We start from the raw sequence: 16,438 nt of genomic DNA, 5'->3' as shown, positions 1-16,438 counted from the left end.
AGCCTTGGTGAGATCGATCCTGGAGTATTATATGTATTATTGGTCTCCTTATCTAAGGAAACATACACTTTCCATCGAAAGAGTGCAACAAAGGTTCACCAAACTAATCCCTGGAATGACATGATTCCCTTATGAGAAGAGATTGATGAAACTGGGGCTGAATTCTCTAGAGTTTTGAAGAATCTTATTGAAACCTACAAAATTCTTACAGGGTGTGATAGGTGGATGTGGATAGAATATTTCCCCTGACTTGTGAATCTAGAACCTGGAGACAGTCTCAAGATAAGGGGCAAGCCATTTAGGACCAAGATAAGTAGCAATTTCTTCATTCAAAGAGTGGTGAAACTTTGGAATTCTTTATCCCAAAGGACTGTGGAAGCTCAATCATTGAGCATGTTCAAGACAGAAATTAATAGATTTCTGCACATCGGGGTAGTGGGAGGAAATGGCTTAGAGATAGATGATTAGCCCTGCTGTTGTTTGAATGGCAGAATGTGCTTGCCAGGCCAAGTAGCCTACTCCTGCTCCTATCTTCCTATGTATTAAAGAAGTATTGTGGTATAATAGTGGAAGTAGAATAACATTTTTGAAGTAATAGTTAATTTGTTCCACAGTGTATTTGATTCACTGATAATATTTATGGTGGCAATTTAACTTGCTATTTATAGATTTTTATTTTAATGTCAGACATTGTAATAAAAGTATTGCATGATTTAAAAGAAACTTGTTCTGCTCAAATTACTTCATTTTGTTTAAGATAATGCATAACTCTAGCTTCATATTAAGTCATTTCACAAACTTCTATGAAAACCAGAGAGCAATGGATATTTAAGTAATTCTATGATTTTTCATATTTGTGCAATGCAAAGGTTGTATTATGTTCTCCTGGAAAGTATTCACTATTATAATCTTTTTACTGGATTTGATTGTAGACCCAGATTGTGCATGGAAGAGAACAACAGAAACAGGAAATCCTCCTTTGCCCCTACCTAGTCGAGATGCAAACCTCAATAATTCGGACACTTCAGTTAAAGGTGCTGCAGCACATACCTCTGAGAGCACAGCTATCCGCAGGCATCGACATGACACCAGTATTGAAGTGCCCTCTGCTTCTCAGGTGCATAGATTAATATATGAACCATTTCCTGGTGTTACACAATTCCTGATGATATGGCACGTTTACTAACAACCTTTATAATGAGTATTCAAACCAGGTGGTTCCTTGGCGAGATGGATAGGTTGGCTGGTGCAGTAAGGTGAGTAGGTCGAGTTGGGGAGTAGTCGGAACGGGATTGTGAGGTGTGGTTTAGTTGGGTCTGGTTGACAGGTAACCGAGTAGTTTTGTCCAGAATGTCCAACTTGGAGTTGGAACATTCACACAGGGTCCTGGGCAGCAGAGAATTAGCCATCAGAAGTTTAAATTCCTAGGCACTTCCCATGTAGAAGCATGTGTCAGGCCTTCCACCAGGATCAGACGTACATTTTCCATCATTTGTCCAGTTTTCAATGATCTAGAAGCCAGAAGATTTGAACCAATGTGTTTTATGTGGTAGTAATTTTACACTCAATTTTCATTGCTTTTGTGTACCGAGAAAATGAAAACATAAATCTTTTAGAAAATCCACTTAGAAAAAATACTGTTGAGGTAATGTGATGTTTTGCTTTCTACATTTTAGATAGATCCTTCTGTTTTGGAAGCGCTCCCTCCAGATATTAGAGAACAGGTAGAACAGACGTACTTAGCTCAACAACAACCTAATTTTACTGGTACCCATGTCAAAGAGTCAGTGAAAGGCATTGTTACTGGGCAGGCACCTGTGTCATTGGGGACAATGATTCTCGAGTTGCCTGGACCTCAGGAATCAAGCAGCACTGCTGGAATGATTGTTGCCCTTCCAGCTTTTTCACAGGTGAAGTATCTGTTCTATTGTTATTGTATCCAAAATATTTAAATTCAAATAAGAATCGTTTGTTTGTAAATCTTAATGAAAATACTACATTTGTATGAACAATTAAATCTTAATCACATTGAAGGGGATTTGATGATCAGTATATTTTACTTTTCAAATGCAGGTTGACCCTGAGGTTTTTGCTGCTTTGCCGCCTGATGTCCAAGAAGAACTGAGAGCTGCTTATGATCAAAGACATCGACAAGGTGAGAATGCTCGGTGGCTTCATATTATTGATCCTAGTACAAACTCTTAGAATTCTGAAGTTATTGAATGCATGAATGAGAAATTAATAAAGGAATTATAACCGAGATAAAATATCACAAGAGGCTCATGTGAAGCAGAAGTAGCGACATAGATTTGTTAGGCTGAATGGTCTGTTTCAGTGCTATGAGTTATACAGGTAACTTACCTGAATCTATCATCAATGTTACTATCATAATGTTTACAAAACACAATCATACTTCCTTCATAAAGGTGAGGCCTTGAATGAATACTTTTCTTCAGTGTTCACTAAGGAGAGGGGCCATGTTTTTGAGGATGAGTGCGTAATACAGGCTGATAGGATGGAGGAGGTAGATGTGCTGAGGGAAGATGTATTAGCAATTTTGAAAAACCTGAGGGTCGATGGTCCTCTGGGCCAGATGGAATATATCCTAGGATACTTTGGGAGGCAAGGGATGAGATTGCGGAGCCTTTAGCTTTGATCTTTGGGTCCTCACTGTCGACAGGGATTATGTAGAGATGCCGGCATTGAACTGGGATAAACACAGTAAGAAGTCTCACAACACCAGGTTAGAGTTCAACCAGTTTATTCGATAGTAATCCCACAAGCTTTCGGAAATGGTTCGGAAAAAGGTTCCTTCCACACACCTGACGAAGGGACACCGTTTCCAAAAGTTTGTGGGTTTACTATCAGATAAACTGGTTGGACATTAACCTGGTGTTGTGAGACTTCTCACAGGGATTGTGCCAGAGAACTGGAAAGTGGCGCATGTTGTTTCCTCTCTTCAAGAAAGGAAATAGGAACGATCCTGCTAATTATAAGCCAGTTAGTCTTACTTCGGTGGTCAGTTAATCAATGGAAAGGGTCCTGAGAGATAGGATTCACGACCATTTGGAAAGACGCAGTTTAATCCGGGATAGTCAGCATGGTTTTGTGATGGGTAAGTCCTGCCTCACAAATTTGGTTGAATTCTTTGAGGAGGTAACTAAGTGTGTAAACAAAGGTAGAGCAGTTGATGTCATATACATGGATTTTAGTAAGGCATTTGATAAGGTTCCCCATGGTAGGCTCATGAAGAAGGTAAGGATGTGTGGGATAGAAGGAAATTTGGCCGATTGGATAAGTAACTGGCTGTCTCAGAAGACAGAGGGGGGTGGTGGAGGGAAAAGTTTCAGACTGGAGGCCAGTTACCAGCGGTGTACCACAGGGGTCAGTGCTGGATCCTCTGCTATTTGTGATTTTTATCAATGACTTGGAAGAGGGGGCTGAAGGGTGGGTTAGTAAATTTGCTGATGACACCAAGATTGGTGGAGTAGTGCATGAGGTGGAGGGCTCTTGCAGGCTGCAAAGAGACATTGATAGGATGCAGAGCTGGGCTGAAAAGTGGCAGAATGAGTTTAACCCTGATAAGTGTGAGGTGATTCATTTTGGTAGGACAAACTTGAATGCAGATCACAGGGTCAACAGCAGGGTTCTGAGGAATGTGGAGGAACAGAGAGATTTTGGGGTTCATATCCACATATCTCTGAAGGTTGCTACTCAAGTGGATAGAGCCATGAAGAAGGCTTATAGTGTGTTAGCGTTTATTAACAGGGGGTTTGAGTTTAAGAGCCATGGGGTTATGCTGCAACTATACCGGACGTTGGTGAGACCACATTTGGAATATTGTGTTCAGTTCTGGTCACCTCATTATAAGAAGGACGTGGAAGCATTGGAGAGAGTGCAGAGGAGATTTACCAGGTTGCTGCCTGGTTTGGAGGGTAGGTCTTATGAGGAAAGGTTGAGGGAGCTGGGGCTTTCCTCTTTAGAGTGAGGAGGTGACTTAATAGAGATTTATAAGATGATGAGGGCGATAGATAAAGTGGACATGCAGAGACTATTTCTTGTTACTAGGGGGCATAACTATAAGGTAGATGGTGGGAGATATAGGAAGGATGTTCAAGGTAGATTCTTCACTCAGAGAGTGGTTGGGGTGTGGAATGAGCAGCCTGCTGTGATAGTGGAGTCGGGCACTTTAGGAACTTTCAAGCGGTTATTGGATAGGCACATGGAGCACACCGGAATTACTGGGAGTGGGATAGCTTGATCTAGGGTTTGGACATAGCTCAGCACAACATTGAGGGCCGAAGGGTGTGTACTGCTCTATGTAAATATGAACTGTGTACTTCATCTTCATCTTTATCTAGTGTGTGAATTTACAGATTGCAACTTGGGATTTTTTTAAAGTGAGCTCAGAAATGGCAAGCTGCTATTTCTGCTTGTTACGTTGGCTTGCCATTGGCCATCTTCCAAATCTGAGGAATAGTGTCATTTAAAAGGTTACGGGAACACTTCTACCAGAATCTATGCCTTTTTACTCTTTTATAATTAACAGACATATGATCCAACTGTCTAATTTATTGGAAATATTTTCTTTGGAAATCATTCAGTGTAATTTTCAGATAAAATAAACTGAATACTTACAAAACTAGGTTGTTAATCCCTTCCACCTGTAATAGTCATTAGGGTTCGAATAAGGTTTGCTCAGGAAAGCATTAACTTAGGTATCTAATTGTGTTGCTACTGTCTTATTTTTGTTGCTATCTGATGGATGAATTGAGTTATAACTCCAAGGTTTCTATCACTTGTTTTTAACTGGTTGCCTTATTTGGCATGGCATTTCCATGTTACCAGCAGTTAAGACTATATTTTATGTTCTAGGCATGAAGAATCAGTTACTGAATCCATTACTTCAGTTAAAGAATACTGTTCCTGAAAAATCTAAGAAACGGTTCAAGAAGAAGAATCAAACCAGTCCCATTAAAGTTCAAAGTCCTCTTAAAAATAAGTTAATGATCAGTCCACATAAAGTACTACCTGACTTGATCCAACATGAGCACCAAGTCGAGGAAAAGCTGCAGGTATAATGTTCAATATACTAAATCTAGTTCGGCTGTAAATTGTGGCTACATTTAAACTTACTGAATAAGGAATTTGTAGTTTTAAGTTTATTTATTAGTGTTACGAGTAGGCTTACATTAACACTGCGATGACATTACTGTGAAAGTCCCCTAGTAGCCACACTCCAGCACCTGTTTGGATATATTGAGGGAGAATTTAGTATGGCCGATGTATCTGACCAGCACGTCTTTCAGATGAGCTTTGGTCTTGGGAATTTGTTTTGCCTTGTGTATGAAGATATTGAAGTGGTTCTTCCCTTTCCAATTGACTTACCTTGTTCTTCAGACTGACAGGAAACTAAAACAGAAAGTACCAGTTTTAAACTCTTAAGTTATCAGAAAACTCTATATCTTATGATAGGCTATATACAGAATCATTTGGGCTTTGTATAGTGCTAGTAATCTTAGCACTCAGATCCTTAATTGAGTGCTGACATTACATTATAAATTGACAAACCTAATAGCCATTAGAATGTTGCCCTTAATACACTTTTTCTTTTAAGTACTCTTACCAAATGTTATTGATTAATATTGTAAGTCTAGGGGAAACAATTACAGGTAGAAGTGAGAATACAGTTCTAATTAAACTTTGACCGATATAACAACTTGTGTTATATAATGCCTTTTAATGTAGAAAAACATCCCAAAAACACTTTGATATACAATTACAGATCTGAGCAATAACGATGCCATCATGCTACCAAGTGTTGTTTTATTAATAACTGCTGTACCATTCAGTTTTGTTAAAGAACCTTTGCCATGATGCTAATGCCATAAAGTATCAAATACTGTAATGTGTGTGTATATTATTCAAATTATTGCTCTTTATTTACCTGTAGGTTGATCCTGGTGCTTCCACATCAGACAACCAAATTAAAATATCCTCGCAATGTGAAATTAATGTTGACTCTGCTTACTTGAGAGCAAACCTTGCTGGAGCCTATGAATTGAAAGATGTAAAATCACTTCTTAAAGAATGGGTTACAACTATTGGAGGTATGTCTAAATTATTGATAATTACTACAGCTTCAGTCAAGGTACAGTTTTCAAAGTGACACATTCACAAAATAATCAGAGGTAGGAAACCAGTGAAGTTTAGCAAGAACTTAGCATTTAATATAGTACTGTTGACATAGTACAATCAAGATGTTGCTCAACTAGAAGAAAATGTTTGTCACCAAACACAGCGGTGATAGGTGAACAGGACTTGATGCAAGTTAAGATATGGACAGCAGAGGTTTGAGTGAGCTTAAATTAAGGGGAGTCACTGGAATCGTAATCCAGAAACCCAGGACAAAACTCTGCAAATGATGAAATTCGAGTTTAGAAAAGACAGAAGAAAATTTGGAATTAAAAGTTGATTTGAACCAATCTAGTTCACTAATGACTTTTAGGGAAGAAAATCTGATGCCTTTGTCTATATGTGAATCCAGACCCACATGGCATTGTGATTATCCTTAAATACACTCTGAAGTGGCCTATGAAGAGCAGTTACTGACCAGAAGCTCTTTTTTGGGTCAGATACAGCACCAAATTTTAGGTTGTTCAAATTCAGAAATTGCTATGGAGAGTGATCAAGTCGATGACATGAAGAGGAGCTATTTAGTTGGGAGGAAATGGTCTGTTTAGCTAGCACTGGATGCCTGACGAGCCTTCTGACAGTTTAGAGATAGTCAAGAGAGGCAAACATGAGGTAGAGCTGTTTGTTGCCAGCCTGTGTGTGGAACCTGCTATGTTTTTGAATGATGATCTCAAGTGGTTACGTGTAGCTAAATAGGAAAGGACCACAGATAGATCGTGGGGGCTGTACAGCAGTGATTCCCATTCAGTGTGCAGTGAGGACCTCAAGTTTGCCGCAAAAAAAGATTCAAAATGAATAAAAATTCATTTTGTTAAAAACCAGTCTTTGTCTTCAGCTCTGTGTTCGGCATCTCCAAGACCCAACGAACCTCAGGCCACCATGCATGCACCAGCCAGAAAAGAGCTGTTAATGCGAATTTTAGTTTTTTTATGTTGGTGAAGCCCATGCACATGACCGATGGGATTTGGAGCTGAAGACAATGGCCTCATGCACCCACACAATAAAGCTAAAACTCATAAAGAATGCAAAAACCCTGTGAGAAGTGAGAGACACAGAGGGAAAAAATGTTGTATGCTGTTCTGAATATCACACTTGAAACAATGCCAGTAATTTGTATCTACAGTTATGTTTAGGTATCTCAGCTTTATGCTAAGACTCTTGTCCTGCGCTTCAGCTTTCTCCTTTTTTTAAAAATTACGTTACCGCTCTTTCCTCGTATTACATTTTTCTGCCTGGGGTAGGTACTCCAAATAGTAATACAAAAGCAAAGTACTGCTGATGCTAGAAACCTAACATAAAAATTGCTGGAAGAGCTCAGATAATCAGGCAGCATCTGTGGAGAGAAACAGTCAACGTTCATGTTGATGACCGTTTCAAAATATAAAGGAGGTGATTCTACCATTCTTTGGCTAAGTACTGGATGGACTTGAAATTGGGAGAGTTTCGGATCTGTCTTTTGGGTGTGTTTTCAGGAACTCCCCCCGCCATGTGCACTGTGCCTGCAAAATTCTGAGCAAGTCTCGTACTTGATAAGAAGAAGCCTGTCGGCGGAGCTTAATGTTCCCAAAAGCCTGTAAAAGGAGGTAGTACACGTGTGCAGGCCTCTGATGCTGTACGTAGAATCCTTACCGTTCAGGAGGAGGTCATATGGCTCATCTAGTCTGCACCAACAATAATCCCACTCAAGTCCTATTCCTGTAGCCCCACATATTTACCCCTTTAATCCCTCTAACCCACGCATCCCGGGTCACTAAGGCAATTTAACATGGCCAATGCGCCTAACTCGCCCATCTTTGGACTGTGGGGGGAAACCGGAGCACCCAAAGGAAACCCACTCAGACACAGGAAGAACATGCAGACTGCACACAGACAGCAAACCAAGCGGAGAATCAAACCTGGGTCCTTGGAATTCTGAGGCAGCAGGGCTAACCTCTTCCCTCTACCCCCACCCCTACCGATCGCTGCAGTGTGGCAGCGGGCCCCCTCTCCGTCCCTCTGCACCACCAATTGCTGCAGAGTAGCAGCAGGCCCCCTCCCCTCATTAGCCCCATTCTCTGTCACGGTGGACATTACTCAGGTGCCAGGGTGGCACTGCCAGTCTGGCACCGCTCAAGGGGCACCCACCCTCTTTCCCATGGCCTCCCCAGGGGGCCTCAATGGCCTCCAGTTCCGTCGGCGAGGCTAAATTGACTGTTGCCCGTTCATAGGGTGCATGTCTATTCCTCACCAGACAGAACCAAGATCATAAAGGGAAGGTGAACCAGGACGATTGAATGCCAGGCTTGCTAAACAGATGTTAAACAGCAGTTATATAAATTTAAATACATTAACCTGCCTCTCGCCCATTTCTGGTGAGAGGCTGACCATGCCGGAAATCCAATTTTCGTAAAATGGTGCCAGTCACAAGAACCGGTGCAAATTGTTTTACACCCCACTTTATGACTGCATCCTGCCCAAAAATGGGCCCAACGCAATGATAAAACCTGGTACAATCCAGATAAATTATTTTTGAATTGTGTTTTTGAAGAAATCAAGGTTCCCTTTATAATTTACATTTATATTGTATTATTCACATTTTTCTAAGTTAATGACCCAGGTTTTCTGATAGCTTGAACTGAAGCTATCAGTCTTAGCATTATGATGGTGGTATTCAGATTTTTGGCATCCACACATGCACAGTAAAAATGGAAACCTGTGCTTCTCGGTTTTCTGGATTTTCCATCCACAGTGCCGTTCTCTCTGGCAGCGAACATGGGCTGAAAATTGTCCCTAAACAGTCTTTAATTGGAGGGCAGTTCAGAAAAAATAGGTGTGCTTCAATTTTTTTTGTAGTATAGAAGTGTACCATGACACATGAAAAGCTGGGCACCACTGTGTCCAGAGGTAATGCTGAATGAGCAAGAAGCAAAGCTATTACAGGCAATTTTTCTTATTTAAATACAGACTGTTGCTACATTCCACATATTGAGATTATATATATTTATCCCACATTTAAAAGTTCGTCATAGTTTTAGCTTTAAATATTAACAGTTGGTTACACTCCATAATTAAATTGGTGGTTAGTGGTGATGCAGAACTTCGCTGCCATCCTGCAAATATCGTACTTTGCACCCTCGACAAAGGTTTTGGTGTTTTAAATAGACCTTTATTCTCACACTGTCAATAAAGTCTGCTTCCACAGGTGATGTACAGACTTCCTAAGTTATGTGTGGCATGCACAATTATATCTTTGCTTATCTTACAAGTAGTTTGCATATACCAATCACAAGTATACATTTATTCTGAACTTATTGATATCCAATTGCAACAAATTGTTCTGATTACTTCATTTATGTCAGATGAATATAGTGAACCAGTTATAGCCTCTATATGCTCATCTAATTATAATTAATTGCAATGAGGTATGCCTACATGGTTACACCATCCAAACATCCAACCCTGCTGTTACGACTTGTAGTTATCAGAGTTCTCACCCTCTGTCCCTTGGTCAACTTGTTTGTACTGCTCATCTGCAAGTATAGGTAATGCATCGAAATATCTTCACAGCAGGGAACTCTGGTGTACTCAATGATTTTAGTGCTTTTAACTCTTTCATTGGTATAAATCTGAAGAGAACTGTTACTCTTGAGCTCCAGTGTTATGTGCCTTTCCATTGGATGTAATTCAGGTATAAGAAGGTCCCACCACACAGAGAGGAAGCTTTGTTGAAATATTATGAAAGAAGAGAAATTGTTATTCAACGTCAATGCTAGTTCCTATCCTTTATACTAGAGGCGCACTATTACCGAATGTCTCACGTATGCAATTAGCTTTCAAGATTGCTAAATTATTTGGAAGGACACCCAGCAAATTCCTTGAAGAGTTTTGCATTGTTTTTCTCAACTTTATTTGGATAAATTATCGGTTGAAAATATTTGTTGCCATGGGCTTTGGTCCAGAAGACTTTTTTGTTTTGTTCAACGTCTAAAATTTTTGAAGTAATTTTTATTGCTTATCCCTAATTGCCCTCCATTTCAGAGGGCACTTAAGAGTTAGCCACATAACTGTGGATCTGGAGCCATATGTAGGCCAGGCAGCAGCCTCCTTCCTAAAGGACATTAGTGAACCAGATGGGGTTTTACAAAATCAACAACAGTTTCATGGTCATCAGGAGACTTATAATTCCAGATTTTTATTGAATTCAGATGTCACCATCTGCTGTGGTGGATTTAAACCTGGGTCCTGGATCTTGTTCTGGGTCTCTGGATTGCTAGTACAGTGACATTACCACTACACCACTGACACCCCATTGGTGTGTCCCTACGAAATTCTAAGTAGATATTGCACAAGTGGAAGGATGCACACTTCCGTCATTACCTCTTATTCCTTTTCGTGAATGTGCATGTTCTACAACCCTATCTGGTGGTTCTTTAATGACAGGAATATAAGAAGTGGCTGGCTATGTGTACCCAAGAGAGACTCTTAGGATTAAGATTAATGAAGACATTATCAACGATTCTTTCTCTGCAACAGCCAAGTTTATCCAAGCCAGGAAAGTGTGTTGCATTTGCAACCCAAAGTAGATTATGGCAGTTGACTAATGTTCATAAAAGATGATACAGCTTAACCTTCTGACCTCTGTCATAGGACTGTACTTTAAATATCCCCAACAGATGCTGCATGATGAACTGCAGTGTTTTGATTCCCACAGCGTGCATGCTGGTAACGGATTTCCTACTGCTAGCTGACAGTTGTTGAAGATCACTTAATACAGTCTCTAAGCATTGCAACATTTAAAACTAGGTCCACTGATAACGGGATCAGTGCCTTCATCATCAAGGAAAGATTTGTGAACTGGCTGACTGGTCTGAAATTTCTTGCTCTTTGCCATGTGGTCCTGTTTTCCTGTACTTTGTATCAGCTACTGCACTGTTCTAAACTACTGTTTCTGAATTGATTGATTGGTGTTGATGAATTTGAAGATTATTTGTGAGAGACATTTTTGACTTGCACTCATTAGGATAAATGCAAGATTGCTAATTTTCAAACAACATGACAGGCAAAAAAGAAGCTGATTGGTTGACAGGCCAGTTCAGATTGGCCAAGATGTTGCCATGGAAAAAAACAATAGGAAACTAGTGGCTCCCATGCTTCTGAATAATTAGAGTCATAGAGGTTTACAGCATGGAAACAGGCCCTTCAGTCCAACTTGTCCATGCGGCCCCTTTTTTAACCCCTAAGGTAGTTCCAATTGCCCGCTTTTGTCCCATGTCCCTCTATACCCATCTTATCCATGTAACTGTCAAAACGCATTTTAAAAGACAAAATTGTACCCACGTCTGCTACTACCTCTGGCAGCTTGTTCCAGACACTCACGACCCTCTGTGTGAAAATATTACCCTTCTGGATTCTTTTGTATCTCTCCCCTCTCACCTTAAACCTATGCTCTCTAGTTTTAAACTCCCCTACTTTGGAAAAAGATATTGACCATCTAGCTGATCTATGCCCTTCACTATTTTATAGACCCCTATAAGATCTTGTAGACCTCTCTAAGCCTCCTACATTTCAGCGAAAAAAGTCCCAGTCTATCCAGCCTCTCCTTTATAACTCAAGCCGTCAAGTCTCGATAACGTCCTAATAAATCTTTTCTGCACTCTTTCTAATTTAATAATACCTTGCCTATAATAGGGTGACCAGAACTGTACACAGTATTCCAAGTGTGGCCTTACCAATGTCTTGCAGAACTTCAACAAGATGTCCCAACTCCTGTATTCAATGTTCTGACCAACGAAACCAAACATGCCGAATGACTTCTTTACACTCTGTCCACTGGTGACTCCACTTTCGAGGAACGATAAATCTGTACCCCCAGATCTCTTTGTTGTGTAACTCTCCCCAATGCCCTACCATTAACTGAGTAAGTCCTGCCCTGGTTCGATCTACCAGATGCATCACCTCACATTTATTTAAATTAAACTCCATATGCCATTTGTCAGCCCACTGGCCCAATTGATCAAGATCCTGTTGCAATCCTGCATAACCTTCTTCACTATCCACTGTACCACCAATCTTGGTGTCATCTGCAAATTTACTAACCATGCCTGCTAAATTCTCATCCAAATCATTAATATAAATCACGTGATAGTAGACCCAGCACCAATCCCTGAGCATGCCGCTGGTCACAGGCCTCCAGAAAAACAACCCTCTGCAACCACCCTCTGTCTTCTACCATCAAGCCAATTTTGTATCCATTTGGCTACCTCACCCTGGATTCTGTGAGATTTAACCTTGTGCAACAACCTACCATGTGGTACCTTGTCAAAGGCCTTGCTAAAGGCCACATAGAAAGCATCCTCATCTACCGTCTTGGTTACCCCTTCAAAAACTCAGTCAAATTTGTGAGATCTGATTTTCCACTCACAAATGATGAAGTATATCCCAGGACATTGTGGGAGGCCAGGGAGGAAATTGCGGGTCCCCTAGCTGAGATATTTGAATCATCGAAAGTCATGGGTGTGAGGTGCCTGAAGATTGGAGAGTGGCAAATGTTGTGCCTTTGTTTAAAAAGGGCTGCATGGAAAAGCCTGGGAACTAGAGGCCACATTTGAGGTGGGTAAATTGTTGGAAGGTATTTTGAGAGACAGGATCTAGAGGCATTTAGAGACACAAGGACTGATTAGGGACAGTCAGTATGGCTTTGTGACTGGAAAATCATATCTCACAGGTTTGATTGAGTTTATTGAAGGGGTAACCAAGATGGTAGATGAGGGCAGTACAGTTGATGTTGTCTACATGGACTTTAGCAAGGTATTTGACAAGGTACCACGTGGTAGGTTATTGCATAAGATTAAATCTCACGGGATCCAGGGTGAGGTATCCAAATGGATACAAAATTGGCTACTTGATAGAAGCCAGAGGGTGGTTGTAGACAGTTGTTTCTCAAACTGGAGGCCTGTGACCAGCGGTGTACCTCAGGGATCAGTGCTGGTTCCACTGTTATTTGTCATTTATATTAATGATTTGGATGAGAATATAGGGGTCATGGTTAGTAAGTTTGCAGATGACACCAAGATTGGTGGCATAGTGGACAGTGAAGAAAGTTATCTCCAATTGCAATGGGACCTTGATCAATTGGGCCAGTGGGCTAACAAATGGCAGATGGAATTTAATTTAGACAAATGCGAAGTGATGCATTTTGCTAGATTGAACCAGGGCAGGACTTATTCAGTTAATGGTAGGGCATTGGGGAAAGTTACAGAACAAAGAGATCTAGGAGTACATATTCATGGCTCCTTGAAAGTGGAGTCACAGGTGGATAGAGTGGTAAAGAAGGCATTCGGCATGTTTTGTTTCATCGGTCAGAACATTAAATACAGGAGTTGGAATGTCTTGTTGAAGTTGTACAAGACATTGGTGAGGTCACACTTGGAATACTGTGTGCAGTTCTGGTCACCCTATTATAGAAAGGATATTATTAAAACAGAAAGAGTGCAGACAAGATTACTGGGATCCCCAGTATCAGACAGGATATTTCCTTGGACCTTGAAGGAGACTAGTTTTGAAATTGCAGGGGCAGATATATTTAAAATGTTGGTATCCACAGGTGAGGTGCCGGATGATTGGAGGATAACTCACATTGTTCCGTTGTTTAAAAAAGGCTCAAAAAGTGATCTGGGAAAGTGTAGGCCATTAAGTTTGACATCAGTAGTGGGTAAATTATTAGAAGGAGTACGAAAAGATAGGATCTACGAATACTTGGATAGACAGGGACTTATTAGGGAGAGTCAACATTGCTTTGTGCATGGTAGGTCATTTTTAACCAATCTATTAGAGTTTTTCGAGGAGGTTACCAGGAAAGTGGATGAAGGGAAGGCAGTGGATGTTGTCTACATGGATTTCAGTAAGGCCTTTGACAAGGTCTCGCATGGGAGGATAGTTAGGAAGGTTCAGTCACTAGTTATACGTGGAGAGGTAGTGAATTGGATTAGATATTGGTTCAATGGAAGAAGCCAGAGAGAGGTTGTGGAGGATTGCTTCTCTGAGTGGAGGCCTGTGACTAGTCATGTGCCACAGGGATCAGTGCTGGGTCCATTATTGTTTGTCATCTATATCTATGATCTGGATGATAATGTGGTAAATTTGCTGATGATACAAAGATTGGAGGTGTAGTGGACAGTGAGGAAGTTTTCAGAGCTTGCAAAGGGATTTGGACCAGCTTAAAAAATGGGCTGAAAAATCGCAGATGAAGTTTAATGCAAACAAGTGTAAGGTATTGCACTTTGGAAGGACAAACCAAAGTAGAACATACAAGGTAAATGGTAGGACGCTGAAGAGTGCAGTAGAACAGAGAGATCTGGAAATACAGATACATAATTCCCTAAAAGTGGTGTCACAGTGGATGGGATTGCAAAGAGTGCTTTTGGTACATTGGCCTTTATAAATCAAAGTATTGAGTGTAAGAGTTGGAATGTTATGGTGAAGTTGTATGAGACATTGGTGAAACCGATTTTAGAGTATTGTGAGCAGCTTTGGTCACCTAATTACAGAAAGGATATTAATAAGATTGAAAGAGTGCAGAGAAGGTTTACAAGGAAGATGCCAGGACTTGAGAAACTGAGTTACAGAGAAAGGTTAAATAAGTTAGGACTTTATTCCCTGGAGTGTAGAAGAATGGGGGGAGATTTGACAGAGGTGTATAAAATTATGATGGGTATAGATAGAGTGAATGCAAGCAGGCTTTTTCCACTGAACTAGGGGAGAAAAAAAACTAGACATGGGTTAAGGGTGAAGGGGGAAATGTTTAAAGGGAATGTTGGGGGGGAGGGCTTCTTCACACAGAGTGGTGGGAGTGTGGAATGAGTTGCCAGATGAAGTGGGAAAGCAGGCTCACTTTTAATATTTAAGGAAAACTTGGACAGGTACATGGATCAGAGGGGTGTGGAGGGATATGGTCCAGGTGCAGGTCAGTGGGACTAGACACAAAAATGGTTCAGCACAGCCAAGAAGGGCCAAAAGACATGCATAAGCAGCTGGGATCAAATGGATCCCTTGAAGAGTATAGAGGGTGTAGGAGTAGAGTTGAGAGAAATCAGGAGGGCAAAAAGGGGACATGAGATTGTTTTGTCAGATAAGGCAAAGGCGAATCCAAAGAGCTTCTATAAATACATAAAGGGCAAAAGAGTAACGAGAGAGAGAAAGTAGGACCCTCTTAAGGATCAATAAGATAATCTATGGGCAGATCCACAAGAAATGGGTGAGAACCTAAAGGAATATTTCTCATCAATGTTCGCTGTTGAAAAAAGCACGGATGTTAGGGAACTTGGGGAAATAAATAGTGACGTCTTGAGAAGTGTACATATACATAGGAAGTGGTGCTGGAAGTCAAAAGTGTATCAAGATAGATAAATCCCGTGGACCTGAAGAAGTGTATCCCAGGACACTGTGGGCGGCTAGCAGAAAATTGCGGGTCCCCTAGCAGAGATATTGAATCATTGACAGTCACTGATGTGTTGTGCCTTTGTTTCAGAAGGGCTGCAGGGAAAAGCCTGGGAACTACAGGCCAGTGAGCCTCACATCTGTAGAGCATAAGTTGTTGGAAGGTATTTTGAGAGACAGGATCAAAAGGCAGTTAGAGACGCAAGGACTGATTAGAGACAGTCAGCATGGCTTTAGAGTCATAGAAGCTCACAGCATGGAAACAGGCCCTCTGGCTCAACTTGTCCATGCCGCCCTTTTTTTTAAAACCCCTAAGCTAATCCCAATTGCCCGCAATTGGTCCATATCCCTCTATACCCATCAGACCCATGTAACTATCTAAATGCTTTTAAAAGACAAAATTGTCTCTGCCTCTACTATTACCTCTGGCAGTTTGTTCCAGACACTCACCACCCTCAGTGTGAAAAAATTGCCCCTCTTGACACTTTTGTATCTCTCCCCTCTCACCTTAAACCTATGCCCTCTAGTTTTAGACTCCCCATCCTGTTTCTGTGCTGTAATGTTCTGTGGTTCTATGGTTCCATGGATGCTACTGGGACTTGATAGATTGAGTTATAAGGAGAAGCTAGATAGACAGGACTTTTTTCTCTGGAGTATGGGAGGCTGAGGGGTGATCTTATAGAGGTCTATAAAATAATGAGGGGCACAGATCAGCTAGGTGGTCAATATTTTTTCCCAAAGGTCGGGGAGTCTAGAGTGTCACGGAGGGAATGGTCCCTTCAGAATGCTGAAAGAGGGGAAGGGAAGGTGCATTTGGTGATGGAATCAC

General features: G+C 41.0%; 1 protein-coding gene across 3 annotated transcripts in view; it reads left to right on the top strand.

The window, feature by feature from the left end:
* rev1 (REV1 DNA directed polymerase) overlaps nucleotides 1-16,438 on the top strand; it is a 114,465-nt gene that overhangs the window by 82,283 nt on the left and 15,744 nt on the right. For 2 of the 3 annotated variants that reach the window (XM_080197113.1, XM_080197115.1), the window contains 5 exons: nucleotides 933-1,117; nucleotides 1,677-1,910; nucleotides 2,074-2,155; nucleotides 4,876-5,075; nucleotides 5,954-6,110. In XM_080197113.1, the coding sequence (XP_080053239.1) occupies nucleotides 933-1,117; nucleotides 1,677-1,910; nucleotides 2,074-2,155; nucleotides 4,876-5,075; nucleotides 5,954-6,110 (858 nt within the window). The remainder of the gene's footprint in view (nucleotides 1-932; nucleotides 1,118-1,676; nucleotides 1,911-2,073; nucleotides 2,156-4,875; nucleotides 5,076-5,953; nucleotides 6,111-16,438) is intronic. The other variant, XM_080197114.1, reaches the window with a different exon arrangement.

The sequence above is a fragment of the Carcharhinus amblyrhynchos genome, chromosome 10 (genome assembly GCF_965287045.1).
Source record: "Carcharhinus amblyrhynchos chromosome 10, sCarAmb.v2.hapA, whole genome shotgun sequence".
Lineage (NCBI taxonomy): Eukaryota > Metazoa > Chordata > Chondrichthyes > Carcharhiniformes > Carcharhinidae > Carcharhinus > Carcharhinus amblyrhynchos.
The sequence above is the reverse complement of the archived record's forward strand: the minus strand, read 5'-3'. Positions and strand labels throughout refer to the sequence as shown.